Raw genomic sequence first — 24,397 nt, 5'->3', positions numbered from 1 at the left:
CTGTAAAATGAAGTTGCAAGGCCTTGTATCAGTTGTTACATTCTGCCAGTTCCTCATGCATTGCATGCTTTTTTTTTTTTTTTTTTTTTTTTTTACATGTTCTCTTGGTTGTCTTAGAATATGCCAAGTAGACCGTACTGGCTGTCCAGTGTAAGCCCCAGGGCTTCTTTTTCTGCCTCTTCAGCACTGGATAATAAATGCATGCCACTATGCCTGGCTTTGAAAAATGTATAGGTTCTAGGTATTGAACTCAGGCCCTGGTATGTTTATTTTTTAGACATTGTCTTACTGTGTATCCCTTGATGATCTGGAACTCACCATGTGGATCAGGCTGGCCTCAAACTCTGAGAGATTTGCCTGCCTCTGCTTCCCAAGGGTTGGCATTAAAGGGATATGCCACCATGCCATACTGGTCTTGATACCATTAGGAGAAGCACAATACCTGGTAAGCAAGCTATCTTCCCTAGTCCTTTGTCACACTTTTTATAGGTCCTCTCTGTTTAGTCACAGGACCATGATAGGGACTACCACCAATTTGATGTATAAGTAAGCCAGTTGCTTTTAAATTGGCCTGATTCAAGAACTCTTACAAAATGAGTTAACTTTCATCTTCTTCTTTAGAGACATTGAATGCCAGCCTGCAGAGAAGGCAATAAATCAACACCACAAAACAGTAGAAACCATGTAGTAGAGAGAGCAGTCATGTTAGAAAGTAAAACATGACTGTACTCAGGAAGCTGTGACAAGGATCAGTTAATGTTCCCATTGGAAGACTTGGTTTCTTTTATCTTGACTAGTTTTCCTATTCAGTGACACTTAGTCATGGAGACCATGTGTCTCAGGGTTTCCTTGCTGTGAAGGGACAACATGATAAAGGCAACTATTATAAAGGAAAACATTTGCTTTGGGCTGGCTTACAGAGGTTCAGTCCATTATCGTCATGGTGGGAAGCATGCCAGTATGCAGGCAGACTTGGTGCTGGAGAAGGAGCTGATTCTACATCTTGGTCCACAGGCAGCAGAAGGGGACTGTCTCACTGGATGGAGCTTGAGCTTAGGAGACCTCAAAGCCCACCTACACCATGCCTGCTTCCTCTAACAAGGCCACACTTAACTCCAATAAGGCCACACCTCTTAATTGGGCCACTCCCTATGACCATGCATTGAAATATATGAATCTATGAGGGCCAGACCTATTCAGACCACCACACCATGACACCCCTTTACGTATTCTTCACCCCTTTTCTTCTTTTTTTCTGGCAGGCTGGATCCTAGGCCAATGTATCTCCTAGGCAAGTGCTCTAACACTGACCTATAAAAACCTACTGTCAGGTTTTTATACAGCAGCACGTAACTGTGCATGTAGCTATTAGCAATTGGAAGTAACTCATCCTGCATATTATTCATTTCTCCACCCCCTCTCCAGGGCAATTTTATTGAGAGGTAACATGGTCACACCCAGCAAACATGTGTTCCCTCTCATTCACTCACACACACAGCCCTTGCCACAGTCCAGTCCAGTTCTCAGCCACAGGGGTGGGGAGCCTCCTGGACTCCTAGGATCCAGAAGCAACAGGAGGCCCAGGGGGAGGACAGGTTCAGGAGTGGTGGGAAGAAGTGGAGGTGCAGAGAGCAGGGGTGGGCTAGGGTGGGACCACACACCAGACAGCTACACGAAGAGTGAGATTCCCCAGCCCTGGTGACCTCGGCTTGGCTGCACCCCTTCCAAGGAGCCTTCCATTGTGTGGCAGAACATTCAGGGTTTAGGAAGGGCAGAGTCCCACTCCGTTTTAGTCCTCTCTGCAGGCTGGGGGACTGGAATGCAAGGCAGGCCAGGGAGGTCGACCACCCTCTTCCCCAGCATTGTCGGCTGTCCACAGCATCAGGTTGTCTCTCACCAGCTACATGATGAAGGTGCTAATCCTTGTAGGAGTCCTCACTGAGGGTGTACAGATCGGCCATGGCCTCGTCGAAGGTGGTCTTGGCCAGTGAGATGGCCTTCTCAGAGCGGTTGGCTATCTCGTAGTGGAAGACGGAAGACGGAAAAGTTCAGGGCCAGGCTGGGTGGCATTTCCTTCTTGCTGATGTCCATGGCCTCCTGGTAGGCTGACCAGGCAGAATCGATGATGCGCTCCTTGTTTGTCATCACCAGTGGCCACCTCGGCTAGGTAGCGGTAGTAGTCACCCTTCATCTTCAGGTAGAAGACGCGGCTCTCTGCCTCTCCAGTCCCTTTGATGAGGTGGGAGTCCAGCAGGCCCAGCACGGTGTTGCACATACCTCTGAGCTCGGTCTCTACCTTCTCCCGCTACTCTTTCACCTCGGGGCCCTTCTCTTCAGACTCCTCCTTGTTGCTCTTCTGCTCAATGCTGGACAGGACCCTCCAGGCCGCTCTCTGGCCGCCCACCACGTTCTTGTAGGCCATAGAGAGCAGGTTTCACTCCTCGCAGAAGAGCTCCTCACCCTTTTCCACGGCACCCTTTATGAAAGCTGCCATGTCCTCATAGCGTTCTGTCTCTTCGGCAAAGCTTGGCCTTCTGGAACAGACTGGCTCTCTTCATAACTATGAGGATGGACAGACAGACGTTTGAACTAGCTGCCTTAAGACTAATGCTGGATTCTGCAATAATTCATTTCCTTAATTTCAAAAAATCTCTTAGTTGACAAGATTGGGCTAACTGAATAGGCAGATGGCATTAGCAGGGACTTTGCTTTGTGGCATTGTTGACTTGGGTGTGACTGAAGTGTTTCTTTCTTGTTTTTATATAATTACCTCATAATTGGAGTAAAGAGACCTGTGTTTTCAATTTTGTCACCTGTTAGTTATATATGATCTTCATTTGTGGGTCACATTTTTCATTGTGTAACTGGATTGGGTCCAGTAAAGTTACAGTATGTATCATTATTATAAGCATTCAGAAATAGGGATGGCAGTAAATCTAAAAAGATGAGAGAATGTATATAGTCAGTCTGTGTAAATGCTGACATACTGATACGGCGGTGCTAGGAAAGCTTGTTAGTGCTCCGTGTTGTAAATTTATGACAAAGGGATGTTTGGAGGATATGTCTTCACAAATGGAATTTTAACTGGCTTGTTTTGGTGAACATGTGTTCCTGTTTTTTTTTTTTTTCTGAAATGTTTGTATTTCAAATATTTATAACCATTTCCTTCATAGAACTGGATAGATTTATTTTTTAATTCATTTTTTAAAAAAAGATTCTATATTTTAAAATGTGAGTACACTGTCGCTGTCCTCAGACATACCAGAAGAGGGCATCAGATCCTATTACATACGTTTGCAAGCCACTATGTAGTTGTTGGGAATTGAACTCAGGACCTCTGGAAGAACAGTTAATGTTCTCCAGCCCTTTAGTTCATTTTGAATTGACACATAAAAATTACATTTATTAAGTACAATATGATATTTTGAAATGTGTTCATGTTGTAGGATGGCTGAATCATGATTCTTTACATATGTATTACTTCACTTATCTTTTCTTGGGGGGTGGTGGTGAGGTCACTTAAAATCTATCATTTCAAGGATTAAATCAATTTTATCTAAAGGACTAGAGAGATTGCTCAACAGTTAAGAATTCATTCTACTAAAGCTACGTGTCTCTACCCGGTCAAACCGCCATCCCACAAACATGGATCAGGTAATGCAGTTTGTTGAGCCAAGTCGGCAGTTTGTAAAGGACTCGATTCGGCTGGTCAAAAGATGTACCAAACCTGACAGAAAAGAATTCCAGAAGATTGCCATGGCCACAGCGATAGGATTTGCTATCATGGGATTCATTGGCTTCTTTGTGAAACTGATCCATATCCCTATTAACAACATTATTGTGAGTGGCTGAGTCCTTTCTCATCATGGGTCAAGTGAACCAATCAGGGGGGACAAGCTCATGAAGTAAAACCTTGCGTGGATGCTTTGTGTTTTTGTTTCTTTCCATCTTCCTATGAGGTTTTTTATTTCTAAATTAAAATAATTTCAAAATAAACACTTTTTCCATAACAGACATTTATCAAATTTTAGTAAAAGATGATACTAGATTTCTTTTTCTTTATTCCCTTGAGGTTTTTGGTTTGAAGGAAAAAATTAAGATAATTGCTTTAAATTGTTAAAAAAAAAAAAAAAAAAAAAGAATTCATTCTACTGTTTCAAAGATTCCCAGTACCCACATCTGTGGCTTACTGCCTCATGTAATTCTAGTTTGAGGGGACCCAATGGCTTCATTGGGTACCTGCACACAGGTGCACAAACCTTCTCTCTCTCTCTCTCTCTCTCTCTCTCTCTCTCTCTCTCTCTCTTCAAAATAAGGTAAATCTTTAGATTTTTATTACATTTTTCTTTGATAATTTTATTTATGTACGTATTAAATTTGAGGCATTTTAACCCTTCTACTGTCTTCTCTTATCTTCCAACTTCCTCCGAACCTTTGTTTTCAATAAGCCTCTTTCCATTTTGATGTCTTTTCTTGGTTTTGACCCACTGAGTTAATTATGGTTGCTTACATAAGCATGGAGTAGAGTTATTTCCTGGAACATAGGCAAGTCACAAGTGACTACACAGAAGAAAATGACACCCTTTTCCCATCACCTGAGTTAATGGCCATTGTCTCTCACTGAAGGGTGAAGAGACTTCTGGAGCCCCTTCCCAGTGCATGCTGAATGATGATGTCGGTCTTGTGCAAGTAAGCACAGTTACCTTGAGTTTCCTAGTATAACTGCTGCATCATGTCAGAAGACAGTGTTTCACAGCATGCCTCCCCAGCTGCTGTCTCTGTGATGTTCCTGAGACTTGAAAGAAGTGATCTACATACACTTTTTATGGTCAGGCACTTGACATTCATTTATTCTCTGTACTTGGAACAGTTGTGTGTGGGCATTAACAGCTGCCCACTGTAAAAAGTTTCTATGATGAAGCTGAGAGCAAATCTTTGGATTTAGGCACACATATTCCGAAGGCAGTTTGGTACCATGTTCATTTAGCAAAATTACAAAAAAAAAGTAGTTGTCCTGTAGAGCCTGTGACTTCTCCAGCCATGGGCTTTAGACCAGATGTAAAGTATCAGAAATGAATTATTTTATGTGGAGCAGACCTCAGAGAGGCTCACACCCACTTCAGTATTCTTTTTTTTTTTTTTTTTTTTTTTTTTTTTTTTTTTTTTAGATGGGGTGGGCTTGAACTTTTTCTGTAGAATGATCTTGAACTCTTGATTCTCTTGCCTCATTCTTCCACGTGTCCGGATTACAGCCATGTACCACCATACTTGTCCTCTTCTAGCAACTTTCAAATATACATTACATTGTTTTAACTCAAGAAGACATGATATACAATAAATTTGTTAAACTTTTTCTCTATCATTTGACCAACATGTCATTACCTCCTACTTCTCAGTCTTCATTATTCATCCTTTTATTTTCTGCTTCTCTGAGCTTAACCTTTTATATGAGTATATTTATAATATTTTTTTCTGTGCGTAGCTTATTTCATTTAACATAGCTACTAGATTGATCTACATTGTTGCTCCTGAGGATTTCCTTCTTTTTAAAGCCAAATATAATTTCAACCCACCTCTCTTACCACTCCCGCCTTCTGCTCATTTGTTGGTGGATCCTATCCTGTGTCTGCGGTGAAGACGGCTATGTGAAACTGAGAGTGAGGTATCTTCATTTCCTTTAGATCCACACTCAGTGGTGGGATTGGTGAGTCAGAGTGTATTTATTTTTATTTCTGGTTGTTTTTTGTATTGGCAGGGGTTGACCAGGGCTTCCTGTATTCCAGAGCAAGTGATCGTCTCCAAAGTTATATCCCCAGTACTATTATTTTTCATTTTTTTGAGAAACTGAATTGTTTTTTTTTATTAGATATTGTATTTACATTTCAGATGCCATTCCCTTTCCCCATTTCCCCTCCCTAGAAAACCCCTATTCCATCCCCCCTTCTCCCTTTTGCTTTTATACAATTTTTTAAAATGTTCATCAAAGGCTTTATAAGTTTGGTAATGCTCAACAACAAGATGCCCATACAATCAGAAGTGTAACCCAATACCCAACCTAGATATATCAACTATCTTTGACTGGTGGAGACATGTGAATATCCACTTTTATGTTCTCTCATCTCCTCTCTCTCTCTCATCACCTAGGTCCTCCCCCCTCCTCCTCTTCCTCTCCTTACTCCTCCCACCTTAGCTCCTCCTACATATCACCCTTCCTGTTAAAATAAAACTTTTCTCTTAAAACACAATTAGAACATAACTATACCAATTTGTGTCAATAAGGTACAAGATAGACCTAATACCCAGTCCATCATTTTGTTGACTAACCAGAACCTCTGTCATCTCTCCTAACTAAAAGACTTAGTTCTGAACCTGGCTTTTCTCTTGGCCTTAGAATGAATGTCAGCTGAAAACCATCCTCTCAAATCTTTTCTCTCAAAGTAAATAGCTGGGATTGGCTATGAGACTGTAAGTCTTCAATCCCGTCAGAAATCCAGAATGACTGAGTTAACTAAAATTATGGGAAGCACAAAGCATAGCTTCTAAAACTTAGCTAATTTATAGAGACCACTGAACACCTGGACAGTCCCTATACTACAGAACATTGGAGGATCTGATCTTCAGCCTTCTGGCCCAGGATCATCTGACAGACCTAGTGATGCAGAATTATTAAGGGGCGTTTACTCTGTCTTGGCAGATACAATCAGTCGACTATTCTGCAAGTGTGTCCTTTTCTCGACAGTAATTTGTCTGTAGATGAAAAGAGGCAAGTCTTGCCTAGTGGCTGTCTCACCACAACTGGAGTAACTCCAAAGATGCTCAATTTCTTCTTGGAATCCAAGACAGGAAGCTGTCAGGAGCAGACAGGTCTCTAATCAAAATGAACATTACTACAGAAATGTTTGTAATGTCAATTCTATGGACTTCTGACGGTTTGAAAACCAACTATCCATGTAAGGCAATGTGGACTTTTGTCTGTTAACTCTTCTCAGCTATTTCTAAATAAAATAAAGAAAACATCCTAACAATAAACTCAAAACCATGAATTTGCTATAGGCCCTTAACTCACAGGCTAACCATCTCAAATCAGAAAAGTTAAAGAAGGACTGGGGTCTAAGCCTTGTATTCCTAAATGTGTTATATAGGCACAATGCCTATGAGAGTAACAATATTAATCTCACTTTTATATCAATAAGAAGCGCATACCAATGAAAACTCTAAATTTGAAATCAAAGTAAGTTTTGTACCATTTAAGAAATTATAACTTCTGGCTGGTGAGATGGCTCAGTGGTTAAGAGCACTGATTGCTCTTCCAGAGGTCACGAGTTCAAATCCCAGCAACCACATGGTGGTTCACAACCATCCATAATGAGATCTGATGCCCTCTTGTGAGTATCCAAAGACAACTACTTAGAAGCCAGGGCTGGAGGGTAGAGTGAGTGGGGCCAGAGCAAGAGTAAAGAGGAAGGGGACAAAAAAAAAAAAATTGTAACTTCTTTTTTTTTGCTTTTAAATTAGATGGTTTAATCCACAGTGGTACAGAATTCAGAATACAATGAGGATGGAACAGTAGGCTCTGCTGGGATTCTAGACTGGGTTCACTTTAAATTCACAGCTGAGGTAGGAACTGCTGAACACTAGAGACAACAATACATTGCATTGTTCACTTTATTCATTGTTTGTTTGTTTGTTTTGTTTTGTTTTGTTTTGTTTTACAAAAGTTTATTACAATGTACAACAACAGGCTCCAGGGTAACACTTCATTCTAGCTATTAGGTGGCAAAGATGTTATGGCAGGGAATCCAGATGTTTGACAGGTTACAGGGTAACATTTCATTGTAGCTGTAGTGGCAAAGATGTTATGGCAGGGAATCCAGATGTTTACATAGGAATGGAAGAGGAGGGTCACCTTCACCTCTGATGTGAGGAACAGCTTACTTTTTGCCAGATTTCTTAATTCCCCGAGACCTTGGCTTTTAGCTCCTCAAGTTTCTTCAGTTCCTCCTTTTGTTTCTGCTTGAAAGCTTTATCTTCCTCGTCCATCTCCTTGGCTTGCTTCTTGGGCTGTTTCAGGGGCTTCTTTTTGCCACCTTCCCGGCCCGACATGGCGTCTCCAGCCCCTTCACCAGCCCCATAACTTCATCTTAATAACAATTATACAGATTTCTACCAATAGCTTATGGCTATGCAATAAATCCCAGCTAATCCTCCCTGTTCCAACAAAACCACTACTTTCCCCTAGAAAGACAGCCCAATATTAACCACCTCAGTCCCCAAGCCCAGGGAATAGGGGCACTGACTCTTCTTTAACTTCTTCAAGCTGTTAAAAGCAGTGTTAGGATAACTTCAAAATGAAGCCTATAAGGTATTGAGTTGTATTGAGTTTATAGTAGTTTTTATATATGGGTTTATATGCAAGGTATGCACAAGGCCCTGGTTCAGTTCCCAGCATGACATGCACAAAAGATATGTCTAATTTTAGAAATGAAGAGTATAGTTTTTGGAATTAATTTTCTGATGCTTTAAAAAATGTTTGAAGAAAATTAACACCTAAAACATGACCAAGTATTATCTGTGAACTAGTAAAGGTAGATACTGAAAGGATCTACAGAAGGCCAGGGGCAGCCATAGAAACATGTCATAGAGGAGAAGCACACAGTGAATAGGGTGCAGGAGACCAGAGTCTGGACTGAAGCTTGGTAGCAAAAATAACAGAAAAAAAGGAAGGCACATGTTTTTAGACAAACGTGCCCTGGAGAATGTTAGGAAAGTAGAGCCTTCCTGCTTCTGTTTGCTTTGGTTTCTCTTTTATGAGAATTAGACTAAATGGAGTAAAAACTTACTCTTTTAGTTATTACATATACTAGTTGCATATGTTTTCCTTGTTCATTGCATAAAATTTTTATTAATGCAAACCAGTAAAAAACATGAAACTACTGCCCAGTTGCTTTGTCTTTTTCTCAGGACTGCATTTGTTTTGGAAGTTCTGTGTCAATACATGTAGATCTTTAAGAAACCTTTATGAAATGGTAGCATGTATAAGGAAAAGTATACAAACTGCACAGCCCAGTAAATGATGCCAAAATGTAAACACTGTGCAGCCATCTCTTGGGTTAAGAAATAGATCATTATCAAGTATCCTACAAGCTCTCATTATACTCCATTCCAATGGTAAACATTCAGCCTCTCTAAAAATGTACACTGTCTGTCTTAGGATTCTATACAAAAGTTTGGCTGTGTTTCCACTCCCTGTGAATGGAAGAAGATAGGAAGTGTTCTTTGTCAGTTCCTGTCTTTCCTCTGAACATTGTGTTTTAAGCTTTATCTATTTTTGTGTTGTGACTTGCTATTTTGTAGGTTAATATTCCGCTGTGTGAGTAAGCTACAGTGTTTCCATTCTAATTGTTAATGAACTTTAGGTTATTTCTACTTAATTTTATTCTTCATTTCTATATATACTTAAGACCTAGTTTTATGTATACCACCTAATAGGCATTTGTGATTTGTTATTGCTGTGCTGGGGATTGAAGCCAGGGCCTTATGTAGGCCAGGCAAGGGTTATCTGGTAAGATGGCATGCCTGGCTATTGTTGTTTTTGCTCCAACCCATCTCCATCTGAAACAGGATCATACTGTGTAGCTCAGGCTAATTTTGAACTTATGACACTCCTCTTTCCACCTTCTGAATGTTGAGGTTACAAACTTGAGCCACTATACTTGACTTCATGTGGTTTTAATGATAATTTTCTTGGTTATGAATGGGTTAAACTATTCATAAATTTTCTCTGGAGCATATACTTAAGTATCTTGCCCATTTTTCTTTTTAGATATTTGTCTTTTTAATTGATTTCAAGGAGTTATTCTTAAGGGCTGAGGTGCTTTAATTGGTAAAGTAGTTTGAGGACCTAAATTCAATCTCCAGAATTAACGTAAAAAAGCGGAGTGTGCTGGTAATCTGTACCTCTTAGTGGTGAAGAACAGGTTATCATTTTAATGAGATCTAATTTGATCTTTTCCTTTGTAAATAGTTTTCCTTATACAGGAATCATCAAAATATTCTTCACTATTGTTACAGAAGTTTCATTTAAAAACAACAACAACAAAAAACCCTTATTCATTTTTTTTTGAAAGAGAGAAAGAATGAGAATGTGTAAGTGTGTGTGGCTACTGTTGAGGCCATATGCTTTCATTTTGCTATCATGGACTCTGTCTCTCTGGAACCATACGCCCAAATAAATCCTTTCTTCTGTAAGTTGCCTTGGTAATGGTATTTTATCATAGCAGTAGAAAAAGTAATTAATACAGATCAAAATTCCCTAAAGGAACAGAATTGGTAGAATAAAAAAAATGCAAAGAGGATTTATTAGATGGCTTACAGACTGGTTTGGGCAATCCCACAATGTCTGCCTCACAACAGAAAGGCAGATAAACTGGTAGTTGCCCATGAAGCTGATGTCTCTTTCAGCAGTCACAGTCCAGCACTGGAGTCCTAGAGGATTTCTGAAGGGCTGCTGATCCTCAGTCTGTGTTGAAATCCTTAAGAACTAGGTTCTGTTAACCATGAGGGAATGTCTGAGCAGTAGGACAGATGAACTTTCCTGTTAGGGGAAGGACAAGCAGGCAGAAAGCAGTTTTCTTTGTCCACTTGGATAGGCTGCCACCAGAAAGTGTGGTCCAGATTTAGGGTGGGTTTTCCAGGAAATAATCTGATCAAGCAAATCTCTCACAGGAGTGCCCAGCAGTTGGGATTTTAGTTGGTTTCAGATGTAGTCAAATTGACAAGACTAGTTATCACAATAGGCAAGGACTTACTATTGCCATTGTTGTTTTTATGCTTGTTTTGCGGTTCCTTTTATCCCTTTTTCTTCTTTCTTGCTGTCTTATTTGTGGTTTTATGTTTGTATGTGGTAATGTACTTTTTCTTTTAATCTTTTTTTCTCTATGCTTTGTGTTTATCTTGAATCCTACATAAATTTAATCATTACAGAATATATTCAGATAAAGCTTTCAGTTATATGCAAAGTACACTTGTACTCTGCCCGCCACAACTTGATGTTATTGTTATTGATAACAGAACTTTTTATTGCGTCAGCAGGTTTTTGTGTTTATAGTTTACTTAGTTGTTTTTAACACTCTGATCCTTTACCTTTTATATAGGGTGGAAAGTGATTTTACCAGAATGACAGGATTAGCTATTCTATATTTATAAATAATGAATTATTAGTAATGAATTCTTGAATACATTAATGAAATTCTAAGAATAGGCAGCCATGTCTCCTTAGGTTTTGAATTGAGTCTTAATGCTGCTTCAGCTCAGAGCAGTGTCAGAAAGTGATACGGAAGTGCATGTGTGTTAAAGAGAGGTCAAGTACAAGAGAGGAGCCTAGAGAAAGTTAAACTGACGGGTTGGCCTGCTTCACCTTTCACACAGAGATCTACTTCTGTAGAGCTCCTTGTGACCAATTTTAGCCAAGAAGTAAGAGAAAATTATGTTTTTGTTCTAGGCTGAGACATCTAAGAGATATTATCCCATCATATTCTTTCTTTCACTAACCTGTAGCTACACATTTTACTTTTTCTCCAGCCAACACAGCAGGGTGGTTCCTTCTGTTTTACATATGTAATGAGGGATAGAGGATGATTCCCTTCAGATGACATTTGAATAAAATATAAAGATAGGTCATTTTAAGTAGGGGACTTTGATTTTCAAGAATTTTGAAAATGGATACATAGTAACTGTACATATTCATGGGGTAAAACATGTTGTTTTTTGAGACAGGGGTTCTCTGTGAAACCTTGACTGTCCTGGAACTGGCTCTGTAGACCAGACCAGTCTGGCCTCAAACTCAAGAGTCCCGCCTGGTTCTGTCTTCTGAGAACTGGAATTAAAGGTGTGAACCACCATGCCTAGTTCAATATGATGCTTTGATAACCTATATACTTATGTGATCATTGAATCAAGGTAATTAGCATATTGTTAACTCAGAAATTTGCCCTTATTTATTTATTTATTTATTTGCTCATTGATTTAGTGGACTACTGGGGGGTGGGGAGTGGGGAGAAGATATACATGTTTGGTTTTAGAGTGTTTACAGTGCCAAAATAAAGGGTAAAATTGAAGATCTAAAAAGAGCAAAAATTTTTCTTTTTGTATTTTTTTAAAAAAACATCATCATACAGTAGTTGCTAAATAATTTCTTCTCATGAGTACCTAAGGAGGACTCAAACAACATGTAATTGGAAAAATAGATATTTATATAGAAATATTAGAATTATTGGTCCTTGGAGAACAAAGTACTGAGGTGAGTTAGGAGTTTGGATTTTCTTTGAATAAAGCAGGGTAAGACATGTCTTCTCAACATGGGACCTGAGAGACTTAGGTAACCCAACATGGTGTTGGAAAGACTGTGAAGTCCATAGTAAGAAATTACCACAGCAGTGTAATAAAGCTGTTCTTTGTCCATTAGTTGGGAGATGGTTGGGAAGATTTTGGCTTTGGCCAAAAAGCTGAGGCTGAATGCTAATTTTCCTTCCCTGCAGTTAATCCTGAATTCTTTCGTGAAAAAGAAATCTAAGTGATTCATTAAAAAAAAAAGATTTATTATATGTATATGAATACACTATAGATGTCTTCAGACATGCCAGAAGAGGGCATCGTATCCCATTACAGATGATTGTGAGCCACCATGTACTTGCTGGGAATTGAACTTAGGATGTTGCAGCAGTTAAGAGCACTTGATGTATTGCATAGGACCTAGTTTTAGTTCCCAGTACATGCTGGCTTATAATCAATCAACTGTAAGTGCAATTCCAAGGGATGTGATGCCCTCTTTTGGCCTCTTAGGGCTCCTGCTCAGTGCACATAAATTCAGGTAGGTACACACCCATGCTCACACAGAAAGAAATAAAATTAAATATGAAGTTGTGTGGATTATTTATGTTTTCAGCATATGTTTTCTATATCAAAGACAACACCTCTGATCCTGTGTGACTGGGGTTTTCTAGATGAAAAGTGTGTTCTCCTTGTCATTCTGGGGCTGCTCTTAATCATCCAAGTTTCTCTTCAGCCCTGAGAATCCTTGTCTGAAAGGCATTCAGAAAATTTTGAAACATTACTAAATTTTGCCAGTAAGTTTGTAGTAACAGGATATATGAGTGTTTTGTTGCTGCTGCTGTTTTTCTGTGATCCTGGAGTTTGATTCCAGGGTGTTGTTGCATATGCTACGCAAAGCACATGCTCTGCCGATCTCTGTTAAAATTGCAATTGGCAGATGGTGTTACTCAGTTTGATATTTGCCAACTTTAATAAGTGGTATCATATTTTATTTTTGCTATAAATGTTTCCATCTAGAATGATGAAATGTTTCTGCAAGTCGTTTAATAGTTTCCCTTGGGATGGTAGAAGTTATCTGCACACAGCGTACACACTTTCATGATAAATGGATGTTCTACTGAGGGATTTTTTTTAATGTGTAGTATGTGTCTGCATTTCTGTGAATGTATACCACATATGTGTGGGTAGCTGCAGAATCCAGAAGAGGATGTCTGATCCCTTGGCTGGAGTTACATTGGTTGTAAACCCCTTCCCCCAGAAGTACCTGGAACAAAACTCAGGTTCTCTGCGAGAGCAGCAGACACTCTGAAATGCTGAGCTACCTTTCAAGCCTCTGAAGAGTGTTTAGATAACTGAAGCAAGAACCCCGCACCTCCCCCTCCTTTCTTTCTCTCTATCCCAATAGTAAAGTCATTGTTATCTAGAACTCCCACGGAGATAATAAAGAATAAAAATAGAATACTTATTAGGAAATAAATTTCTATTTATAATAGCACAAATACAACTTCTGTGACCAGTCTTTAGGAACAGAGAGTACTTTTGTTTTGGATTTAGATGTTTACTAGTCTGTCTCTCTCTCTCTCTGTCTCTCTCTCTCTCTCTCTCTCTCTCTCTCTCTCTCTCGTTTTTTGTTTTTGAGACAGGGTTTCTCTGTGTAGCCCTGGCTGTCCTGGAACTCACTCTGTAGACCAGGCTGGCCTCGAACTCAGAAATCCACCTGCCTCTGCCTCCCAAGTGCTGGGATTAATGGTGTGCGCCACCACCGCCCGGCTACTAGCTTCTCAAGAACAAATTTATACTACTTAACTGCCTTTTTGATAGAAAATTGGGTTTTCAAAATGTGATATCTATTAATAAACAAATACAGCATAATTTCATGTTCCATTTGGGAATTTTATGAGATGGAGATGTTTTATTTTATTAACTTAAATTACATATTGTTGATAATGTTATTTTTCTTTCTCTTTTTTTCCTTGTGTGCTAGGAGTTGAATCAGGGCTTGAATGTGCTAAGCTAGTACCCTGCATTGAGCTGTATCCCTAGCCTTGGTAATATTCTTGGACCGACTTGCCTTAAAATATATTTTTGATTTGGTTTTTTTGGGAGAGTGCTAGGTACTAGTTTTTTTAAATTTGAGTTTAAAATTTTCATTTTTTTTCCTGAGTAACATCATTTTCATCCTTAGTAACATAGATTTGCATAAGGAAATATTTTTATTTTCTCTTTTTGTCTGTCTTTATTTATTTATTTATATTTTTTTATTGATTCTTTTTGAGTTTTACAGCATGCACTCCAGTCCCAACATCCCCCCATCCCTTTGTATCTGCCCTCTGTCCTTACAACCTCTCTATCAAAAGGAAATAAAAAACAATAGAAACTAAACAAAGCATAGAAAACATCTTGTTGCGGAAGTTGTAGTGTGCCACAGTGTGTTAACTATATACACTTTCATTCACACATCTTTACTTGCAAATGTTTATTGCAATGACTCATTGGTCTGGTTCTAGGCACCTGGCTTTTGCTATACCATTAATACTGGATCCTCACTGGGATTCCTCTCAGGTATCTTGTTGTTTCCTGTGTCATGGAGATCCTGCAGCTTTGGATCTGCAGGACTGGCTCTTTTATACACACTAGCAATTCATAGTTGAGGTAAATTTGGGGGTGGGCCATCTCAAAGCCCTGGATGTAGGCCTGGGTGGTAGCTGAGCTGCTCAATACCCCAGCTCTCCCACACAAGCACTACCAGGGCAAGCTCTCCAGTGCTGTCCCAGCTAGCTCACCCAATATAGCAGCCTGCTATGTGTTTGTCAACTCTCCAGCTCCGTGGGGCCAGCTCTCTGGACTGCCTCATATTTGGGGGGGGGGGGAGCATGTATACCCCTCCTCCCCTGCTCACCCCATTGTACAGGCAAGTGGCAGGGTGAGTTTTTCTGAGTTTATACCTTGGGGCTGGCTTACTAATTCTCACCCCCACCAGGCCAGCTCTACTGTGTTGCTCAGGTGAGGTGCAGGGCCCACATCAGTACTGCAGCTAATGAGGGGCAGATCCAGCTCTCCTGCTCTCATGCCTCTGGATCCGTGTGATGGTGGCAAGGGTTAAGGAAGGGAGAACACATCACCTTTGCCCACAACACTTCACTAGATGAGTGGCAAGACTGGCTCTCCCATGCTCACACCTCTTAGGGCAGTTCACCCTTGAGTCCCAGCTACCAGAGCCAGCTCTGCTGTGCTGCCCAGGCCAGGTGCAGGGCCTGCTCCCAAGTGCTGTGGGTGAGAGGTATAGTCAGCACACCCACTGACTTAGTGTGGACAGTAGAGACCAGAAGTCAATAGATTTCAGATATAGTTAGGAAAGAAATGTCAGGACTTGCCAAGTGTAGTTTTGTAATTCCACTACTTAGAGAAGCTGATATGGAAGGATTATAGGTTTGAGGACAGCCTGTCTTATAGGTGAGACCTTGTTTATAATGTAGTTGAGGAGACAACTCAGTGGGTAAGAGTGTTTGCTGTGCAAACATGAGGACTGACCTGAGTTTGAATCCTCAGCACCCAAGTCAAAAGTTAGGTATGACGATGCTGTAACCCAATATTGATGGGTGGGAGAGGGGAGGGGATCCTGGGGGGGCTCCAGGCAGATTAGCCAAAAGGGTAAGCTTCAGGTTCAGCAAAAGACTCTATCTAAGGTGCTAGAAAAAGATACCCTGTGTTCTCCTCTGGCTTCTGCTTATGGGCCCATGGAGGCACATATCTGTATATTTACATGTGGGTACCCCTCCCTGCCACATAACCACACAGCTGGGATTGATTGTTAAATAATTGGAAGGAAGCAAACATCATTGATGTCTGTATTATACTTAGATTTTATACTCAGTAAATAAAAATATTCAATAAACACTGTATATCTACTAACTTGGTTTTTGTTTGCTTTGGTTTCATAATGAAGATTTTAAAATGCAGTTTTAGAGGTAAAATGATTGTGGCTGGAATGGATGGATATACAGTAACACTGATAAGACATCCCGAAAATAATAGCATGAAGGAATAAAACTCAAATTATGAAAATCATTCATTGCTAAAGGACTCTGTCTGTCTTGAACATTTAATAAGTAAATGAGTTAAATAATATGTGCTCAGACATTTTTCATATTTTCTGTCTTCCTGAGAAGCTAAGTTTCTCTATCTGATATAATTTTCTTTAAATTTAAAACTCTCTTAGCAATTTCGTGTAGGTCTGCCCTGAGACTTTTAACTTCCTCCTCTCTTCTTTATATTTAACAATTTTATCAATTTATGTATTGACTATGGACTTTTTGGTGATGCTGGTGGTTTTTCAGTACAGGGTTTTTTGTTGTTGTTCTGTCCTTTGTAGCTTTGACTGTCCTAGGACTAGTTCTATAGATCGGACTGGCCTTCAACTCAAAGAGATCCATGCTGGGATTAAAGGTGTTCATCACTACCACCTGGTAGTTCAGTCTCTCTTAAATTAAGCTTACCAGTGGATCTTAAAATTTTAGACAGTGTCATGGTTTTTTTTTTGTTTTGTTTTGCTTTTTTTTTTTGGTTTTTCGAGAGAGGGTTTCTCTGTGTAGCCCTAGCTGTTCTGGAACTCACTCTGTAGATCAGGCTGGCCTCGAACTCAGAAATCCGCCTGCCTCTGCCTCCCAAGTGCTGGGATTAAAGGCGTGTGCCACCACTGCCCAGCGACAGTGTCATGTTTTGATTCTATTTTTCTATTTTCTTATGTTTTGCATTCAAGTTTGCATGTTATTATTTTGGTAGCAATGTATAGAATACAGATAAATGGGACATAGGAAAACCATATCAGGCAAGAAATCATGAAGTTCTAACAGGGTGATGCATATACATGTATGTATATATATTTTATTTATCATGTGAGTGCATGCACACATAAGTACAGGTGCCTATGAATGCCAGAAGGAGCGGGTCAGAGCCCCTGGAACTAGAATCATACATAGGTGTAAACTGCCCAATATGGGTGCTGGGAACTGAACTGAACATAAATCTTTTAAAGACCTGTTCTTGCCGTATAGTCTATAATAACCTCAAACTTAGTGTATAGCTAACATGACCTTGAATTTGCTATTTTCCTGCCCTAGCCTCCTGGGTGATAATGCATCTGATACTCCTTTCTACTTCTTAATCCCTTTAAATGTTCTATTCTGAGCTAATTTTTTTTCTACTGTTATCTCTGTTACCTCTGGTTAGACACTGTATTAAGGACTAGTACATTCTATGACTAGAAAAACAATCACTCAATTCTATTCTAAAGAAAATACAAGAATAGGAAATCTTTAATTACCGTCTTTTTTGTTTATTTATTTTGTTTGTTTTTCAAGACAAGACTTCCCTAGGTAGCTCTGGCTATCCTGGAATTCGCTTTGTAGACAAGACTGGCCTTGAACTCAGTGATTTGAACACCCGCCTCTGCCTCCAGAGTGCTGGGACTAAAGGCATGCACCACCATATCCCATAATTAGTTTTTAAAAGTTGAAAATCAGTGAAGTTAAAGAAGGAATAGACATTTTATTTGTTATTTCCCTGTCTCCCTTCCCTCCCCCCAAATCCCCATGTTGTAAAGCTTTCTAGGTTGTGTTAGAGCTGATATGACTGAATTTTCCCTGCCTTGTCAATTTCAAGTAAGGTATTATGGCAGCATAAGAAAGTTACAACCTTAACTTTAGGGCACAAGGTAAGAAACATTTCTAAAGGAAGTTGACACTTGAATTGACTCTTGTCAATCTCTAAGAGTTAACTTGGTGTTAGGAAGCTAGGATATTGGTAAAGAGGAGAGTTTGTAAAAGGGACAATATATCCAATGATGAATGAATGACAGTTTGGGGGAGCTGTAAAAGGGTTTTGAATGTAGAGCTTTGAAGCATAGAAGATAATTAGGTTCACGTTATTAGGAAGCCTATCTTGAGTATGATGAGAAATTAGTTAACTGGAATATAATTACAAATTATAGTAGTGTTTGGGGAATAATAATTTGGAAGGGTTGACAGGGAAGTCCAGACATATATAATAGGGAAGCATCTTGTAATTCATGCAAGAAATGGTAAGGAAATTTTATAATTCAAAAATAGAATGCATTTATAGTTGCTGCTGGTTCCAGAAGGCCAGATGACCATGTTAGTATGGACCAAGAACAGTGGAATGGTTGTGAGTTAGCAGCTTGTGTGTGCTGTCCTGAGAGTGGTGGTCTTCAGTCATATGTTCACAGCAGCTTCCAGCATTGATGGTGGTAGTTTTTATGATTCTGGAAGAGACGAGTGGTCCTGTGGAGTTGTTTCTCAGAAGTTACTCACTCTGGGGTCCTCCTCTTCACTTTTTCTAATAAATTTGTGAGCATGTAAGATTCTTGTAATAAGTTCATTTTTGCTTAGGTTACTTATACAGGGTCTGATCCTGTGTTAATACTCTTAACTGGTCCTAACCAACACTGATTTAATGGGCTACAGATGGGTCACTGATAATTCGCCTTTGGCTCTTAGTGGTAAATGTTACTTAAGTTTTCATCTGTGGTCACCTGAAATAAAGTACTGGCTAAAGCAAAGCTTTGGTGCACTGAATAGTGGTATGTTTTAGGAGATATAGGATTATAAGGATTATGTGAGAATTGTGGTTTTTAACTCTACAGCAGAGTTTAAAAGTAATTTTTCCCTATGTAAGTAAGATATTTAGAAATCTTCGGTGACATTTTGGTTATCATCATGGAGGGGAGAGAGAGCATAATTGAATCTAGTGTACAGAGGGCCAGGATGTTGCTGAGTGATGATGTTTCTTCTTCTTTCCCACAGCAGTTATCTGACCCAGGTTGTCAGTAGTACTGAGTCTGAGAAACTCTGGTTTAAAGAAAACCAGTTTCTTTAAAAGGGTCACAGTTTTTAAATCATAGCTGGTTATGGTTAGAAAACTAAGGAATTCTGTCTTTAGCCTAAAACTTTCTTTTATATCATATAAGTCTTGTAACTATCAGGTTCAGAGTCAGATTGAAGTTTTTCAACTATAATATAGATTGAGCTCAGAAATTTGTCAAACTTTTTAGATTTATAAGTGGGTCATTGAAAAAGTTAAGAATTGGATTGCTAGGAATTGGGAATATTTGGATGATTTTAGATTTCTTTTGAGACAGTGTCTTATAGTAGCCTAAGCTATTCTCAAGCTCACTATATAACCAATGTTGGTCTTGAATTCTTGACACTTCCTACTTCCTGCCTCCACCTTGCAAGTGCTAAAGTTATAGGCAGATACTACACCTGGCTAACTTTAGGTATTCTGAATCTGTAATTTTTCTTTATCACCCTTTGCCTGCTGTTCTTACTTGATTCTGTTGCTGTGACAAATGCCATGGCCAAAAGCCACTTAGGGGAGGAAAGGTTTATTTCAGTTTACACTTCCCAATAATAGTTCCCCACTGAGGGAAGTTGGGATGGGAGCCATAAAGGATGGCTGCTTAGTGGCTTACTTGTTGACTTCTGCTTAGCTAGTTTTTTTCCCCAGATCTACCTCTCATAGTAGACTAGTCTCTTTCACATCAATCATAACAGCCCCATGGGGAGAACAATACCAACCAACCAGAGCTCCCAGGTTCTAAACCACCAGCCTGGGAGCACATAGGGAGGGACCCATGGCTCCAGCTGTATAAGTAGAGGAGGATGGCCTTGTCCGGCATAGGTGGGAGAGGAGGTCTTTGGTTCTGTGAAGGCTGGATGCCCTAGTGTGGGGAAATTTGAGGACGGTGAGGTGGGAGTGGGTGGGTGGGGGCACATCCTCATAGAAGCAGGAGGAGGGGGGTTGCAATAGGAGGTTTCTGGGTGTATGGGGTGGTGGGGAAACGGGGAAAGGTGATAACATCTGAAATGTAAATAAAATATCCAATAAATTAATTAAAAAAATAAAATAAATCAAGACAATCTCTCACAGACTCCGCCACAGACTGGTCTGATCAAGACAGTTCTTGAATTGAGGTTCCCTCCTTCCAGGTGACACTAAGTTGTGTCAGGGGACCAGCAGAAGCAACATCCTGTCTTCCATAACTGAAAGAGTGGGTTCCCTTTGCCTAAAGGTGCTATAGTGGCCTCACTTTCCCCCCCTTTCTTCAAGATGTGGTCTTGATATGTATACAGCCCAACTTGACCTCAGACTCACTGGGTTGCTGGGTTGCTCAGCCTGGCTTTGAACTTGTGATTCTCTTGTTTCAGCTTGCCAAGTACTGAAATTATAGATGTCTCCCATTACATTTGGCATGGCCTTGCTTCTTAAAATCACAGCCATTTTATTGTCACTCTACTTCATGGCCTTCAGAACAGCTAAAGTCAGTCTCATTGATGAGAGGCAAGTTTTATGTATTGAAAGAATTACAGAATAATTTTACTAATTTATATTAGCAGATCCACCCATGAAGTATATATAAAAGGAGGAATCTGTTTAATCCCAGCACTTGGGAGGCAGAGGTAGGTGGATTTCTGAGTTCGAGGCCAGCCTGGTCTACAGAGTGAGCTCCAGGACAGCCGGGGCTACACAGAGAAACCCTGTCTCGAAAAACCAAAAATAAGAGGAGAAATCTGATTTTAGCGGGCTGAACTTATTAATAGCGTTTCAGATTTGGTACTTATTCAGACAGTTGGAACTGTTTCTGATTCTCTGCTTGTTTGATTGACAGACACCTAATTTCATTCTTGATCTACACTGAATAAAATTGAGATACCAACTGGGTATGGTGGTACATGCCAATAATCTCAGCATACAGGAAACTAAGACAGAAGGATCACATGTTTGTGGCTAGCCTAGGTTACATAGCATGATTGTGTCTCAAGAAACAAATGGGGAGTTGAATAGATAGAATGCTTATTTAGCATGGCTGATGCCCGGGATTTGATCCCCAGCACCACATAAGCCATACATAGTGGCACATTTATGCAATCTCAGCACTTTGGAGGTATAGGAGGATTATAAATTCAAGTTTATCCTAGGCAACATACAGTTGAAGGCTAGTTTGGAATGCATGAGATCCTGTCTCAAAACATGTAAGGAAACAGAGCAAATACTGAGATAGAAGACTTAGCAGGTTAGGAATGTCCATGGGCTAGAACTGTTATGTGAATCTGGCCATAGAAGCATCTTTACTCCTACTGAATGATGCTTAGGTAATTCTATCATCTACCACAAATGTTCTCTGCTACTTTTAGAAGGTACAATTGTGAGGGGACCACTGTCATCCTTAAAAAGTGCTGTTGGGATTGCCTTCTCTGGCCTTGGGGTGAGTGTGAAAAATTCTGCTACTAAATTGGCCACCTAAATTCAATGGAATCCTGAATGGGTAGAGGTAAGTAACAGACCTTACCTAATATAAGCAAGGCAGGAATAGTTACGTGGTGCACAAATGGTCAGAGTTCTGAGAACTGACACGAAGGGAAGCTCTCTAATGTCTTACTTGGTTGGATACAGAATACAAATAAAACCAGAACACCTCGAGTTTGAAGACTATAGGTTTTTTTGTCACTGTGATGGAATTAGCCAGCTTTGCGTCTTGTTATTACTTCACAGATCTAGAACACCCTGAAGAAAGAAGACAAAGTACTTTATTTTAAGGAGAGACTGTTAAGATATTACAACTAAATAAATCAACTTTCTTTATCTCTTTCTGTGAACAAAGGGACTTTTGGTCATATACAAGAATAACTGTATCAGGGAAAGGAAAAATACTTAAACATCTCAAAGATTATTAGAATTGGAATTAATCCTATTTCCTAGTGACTCAGGATCAATGTATTCCAGCAGTGGGCTGAGAGCTTGCAGTAGTCAGTCAGATACAGACTGCAGCTTGGCCTTGGCTTTTCGCAGTAGCCTAGTGGATTCATAAATTTTTTATGTAAATTAAAAAATTCTTAGTGCATACTTGGAGTAAATACATTCAAAAGCTGAAAGAATCTGTCAGTTGTCTTCTATACTTCTGGATTAAGGATCACTGTGGTCTGAAGAGTAAAGTGTAACACTCTGGTGTTTCTTTTTACCAAAGCTATTTAACACCCTGAATCACAGAAATTAATCCTGTATTGAAGATTTGAAAGGTTTAAATTTCATTTAACTTTTGCTTTGCTAATATAGACAATACATTTTTGTAGAGACTTTTAAACTTGTACCACTCCTGTTGCTAGTTCCATATATAACCTCTTTGCTAGAAATAGATTCTGGTACCTGGTAATCAGATCAAGCATATTAATTAACAGAGTCTCAGAAATAGAGTGTATTACATCAATACTATATTGTTTCCATGGCTAGGGTAGCTTTTTGGTTCTTTGCTATAATTTGGTTGATAAGAATTTTGTTTGTTCACCCTCCAGTAGTATATTACAGTGGTTCCTTATAGAATGGCATCATGTTGATGGTGTAAGACTTTCTGACAGAAAACTAATAAGCATCTAGATCTTTTGTAAAGACACAGCTGGTAGTAGGACATACATTCCGTAAAAAAATGTAAGAACATTACACCTTAGTGAATTTTTGAGGTTACAATGTTTTGGGTTCTGATAAGATATATTCCTGAAGTGTAAGCTACTTTATCTTATTATATTTCCAAATGTCCAGATATAGTAACTGGCTGGTTTTGTTAGCTTCAGAGTTAGCATATTAAAGTATATCATCTTAACCACCTTACTGAATAGACCACAAAAGTACCATTGGATTGCTACATGGCAGGCTCTCTGACAGGAGAGTAGCAGTTTTGAGCTTATTTATTTTGGAAGTAATTTCTTTGAAAAGGATTATTAACTTGATGTTGTACCTAATAAAGAACAAAGGTTCAAATACTGCATATGAGTGATAGGAACTACCTATGCAGGACAGAGTTGACAGTTTCTGCCATCACATAGAAATGATATGCACAGGACTGAGCAAGATGTGAGGGTTTGAGAGCACATGTACATTGAATAAGCAAGAAGGCCTGTCTGCATTGCTAGCCCTCTCACACCCGACCTCCCATGGCCTTATTTCTGGAGAGTTCCTGGCAAGTGCCTCCTAATAATCTATTCTTTTATCTTTAGACACAGCACTTTTTACCCGCTCCAACACAGTTGTCAGGTAACCAATAGACTTCCTTGGATTTGACTATGATCATATGACTGGGTTTAGATCTATGATATATGTTAGCAAATTTGCTTTTCCAGAAAATTCCTTAAGTAATAATTGTCTTCTCAGTTTCTATGTGAAACATAGCTAGGCCTGGAAATCTTGTAGAGGTTAAAGGAGGAGGAATTGTAAATTCTAGGCTAGCCTGGGCAACTTGTGAAATCCTCAGTTTAACAGATTTATTAGCAAACAACATTCCACCCTAAACTTTCAAATAAGTGAAAGACATAGCTGTAATATTCTTAGATGGTGTGAAAGTCATGAAATGATTTGATCTAGGGAACTATCATGATGAACTTTGATTTGGGGAACTTTCACACTTCTAGAAACTTGAACATGAGGTGCAGTGCAGTGAAATGGGAAGCCAGGAGACTGCCAAACTACTGCTGCTGTCCATTGAGAGTGTACATTTGTGATTGTGAACAAAGCTAGCAGGAGGAGTATGCCCAGTAATATTTAGAAAACACATTTGATAAAGTTTTCTTTAAAAATTGATAGTCAACATAATTTTTGGAGTAACACCTCAACCACTGCTAACTTTTTTTTTCTTTGTTTGCTTCTTCATTGTTACTAAAGAGGGCTCCATTAAAAAAATGTCTAATGAAAAGTATAATTTTACCAAGCATCATTTACCAAATATAAAACACTGTTAAATGCTGATATGTTTGTGAGTGTGTGTGTGTAGTAAGTGGTAGAATATACACTTAAATCTGTAAAGTACCAGGTTCTTTCTGTATCACCCACGCCTGGGAAACACAATGAAATACTGCGTTAGTTACTTTTGTTGCTTTGATAAAACTTTGATAAAAGCAACTTGAAGGAAGAAAGTTTATTTGAGCTTGTAGATTCATAGGGATTGTGCCCCTCATTTTGGTAACAGCATAGCAATAGGAGCAAGCTGCCTGATGACATTTTA

The 24,397-nt window shown here is 39.4% G+C and overlaps 2 protein-coding genes and 2 pseudogenes across 12 annotated transcripts in view; 2 read left to right on the top strand and 2 right to left on the bottom strand.

Annotated features, from left to right (window-relative positions):
• Sbf2 (SET binding factor 2) overlaps positions 1 to 24,397 on the top strand; it is a 293,801-nt gene that overhangs the window by 15,812 nt on the left and 253,592 nt on the right. The gene's annotated exons all lie outside the window — the stretch shown is intronic.
• Positions 1,790 to 2,558, bottom strand: LOC117712535 (14-3-3 protein sigma-like; annotated as a pseudogene).
• On the top strand, positions 3,599 to 4,014 carry LOC117706286 (protein transport protein Sec61 subunit gamma). Its single transcript, XM_034499192.2, has one exon. The coding sequence runs from the start codon at positions 3,646 to 3,648 to the stop codon at positions 3,850 to 3,852; it is 207 nt and encodes a 68-aa protein (XP_034355083.1). The 5' UTR covers positions 3,599 to 3,645; the 3' UTR covers positions 3,853 to 4,014.
• Positions 7,744 to 8,128, bottom strand: LOC117706296 (translation machinery-associated protein 7 pseudogene; annotated as a pseudogene).

Source organism: Arvicanthis niloticus, chromosome 1 (genome assembly GCF_011762505.2).
Source record: "Arvicanthis niloticus isolate mArvNil1 chromosome 1, mArvNil1.pat.X, whole genome shotgun sequence".
NCBI lineage: Eukaryota > Metazoa > Chordata > Mammalia > Rodentia > Muridae > Arvicanthis > Arvicanthis niloticus.
The sequence above is the reverse complement of the archived record's forward strand: the minus strand, read 5'-3'. Positions and strand labels throughout refer to the sequence as shown.

Excerpts from the sequence above, each read along its gene's own strand:
- LOC117706286 (XM_034499192.2), top strand. The coding sequence starts at position 3,646 with ATGGATCAGGTAATGCAGTTTGTTGAGCCAAGTCGGCAGTTTGTAAAG.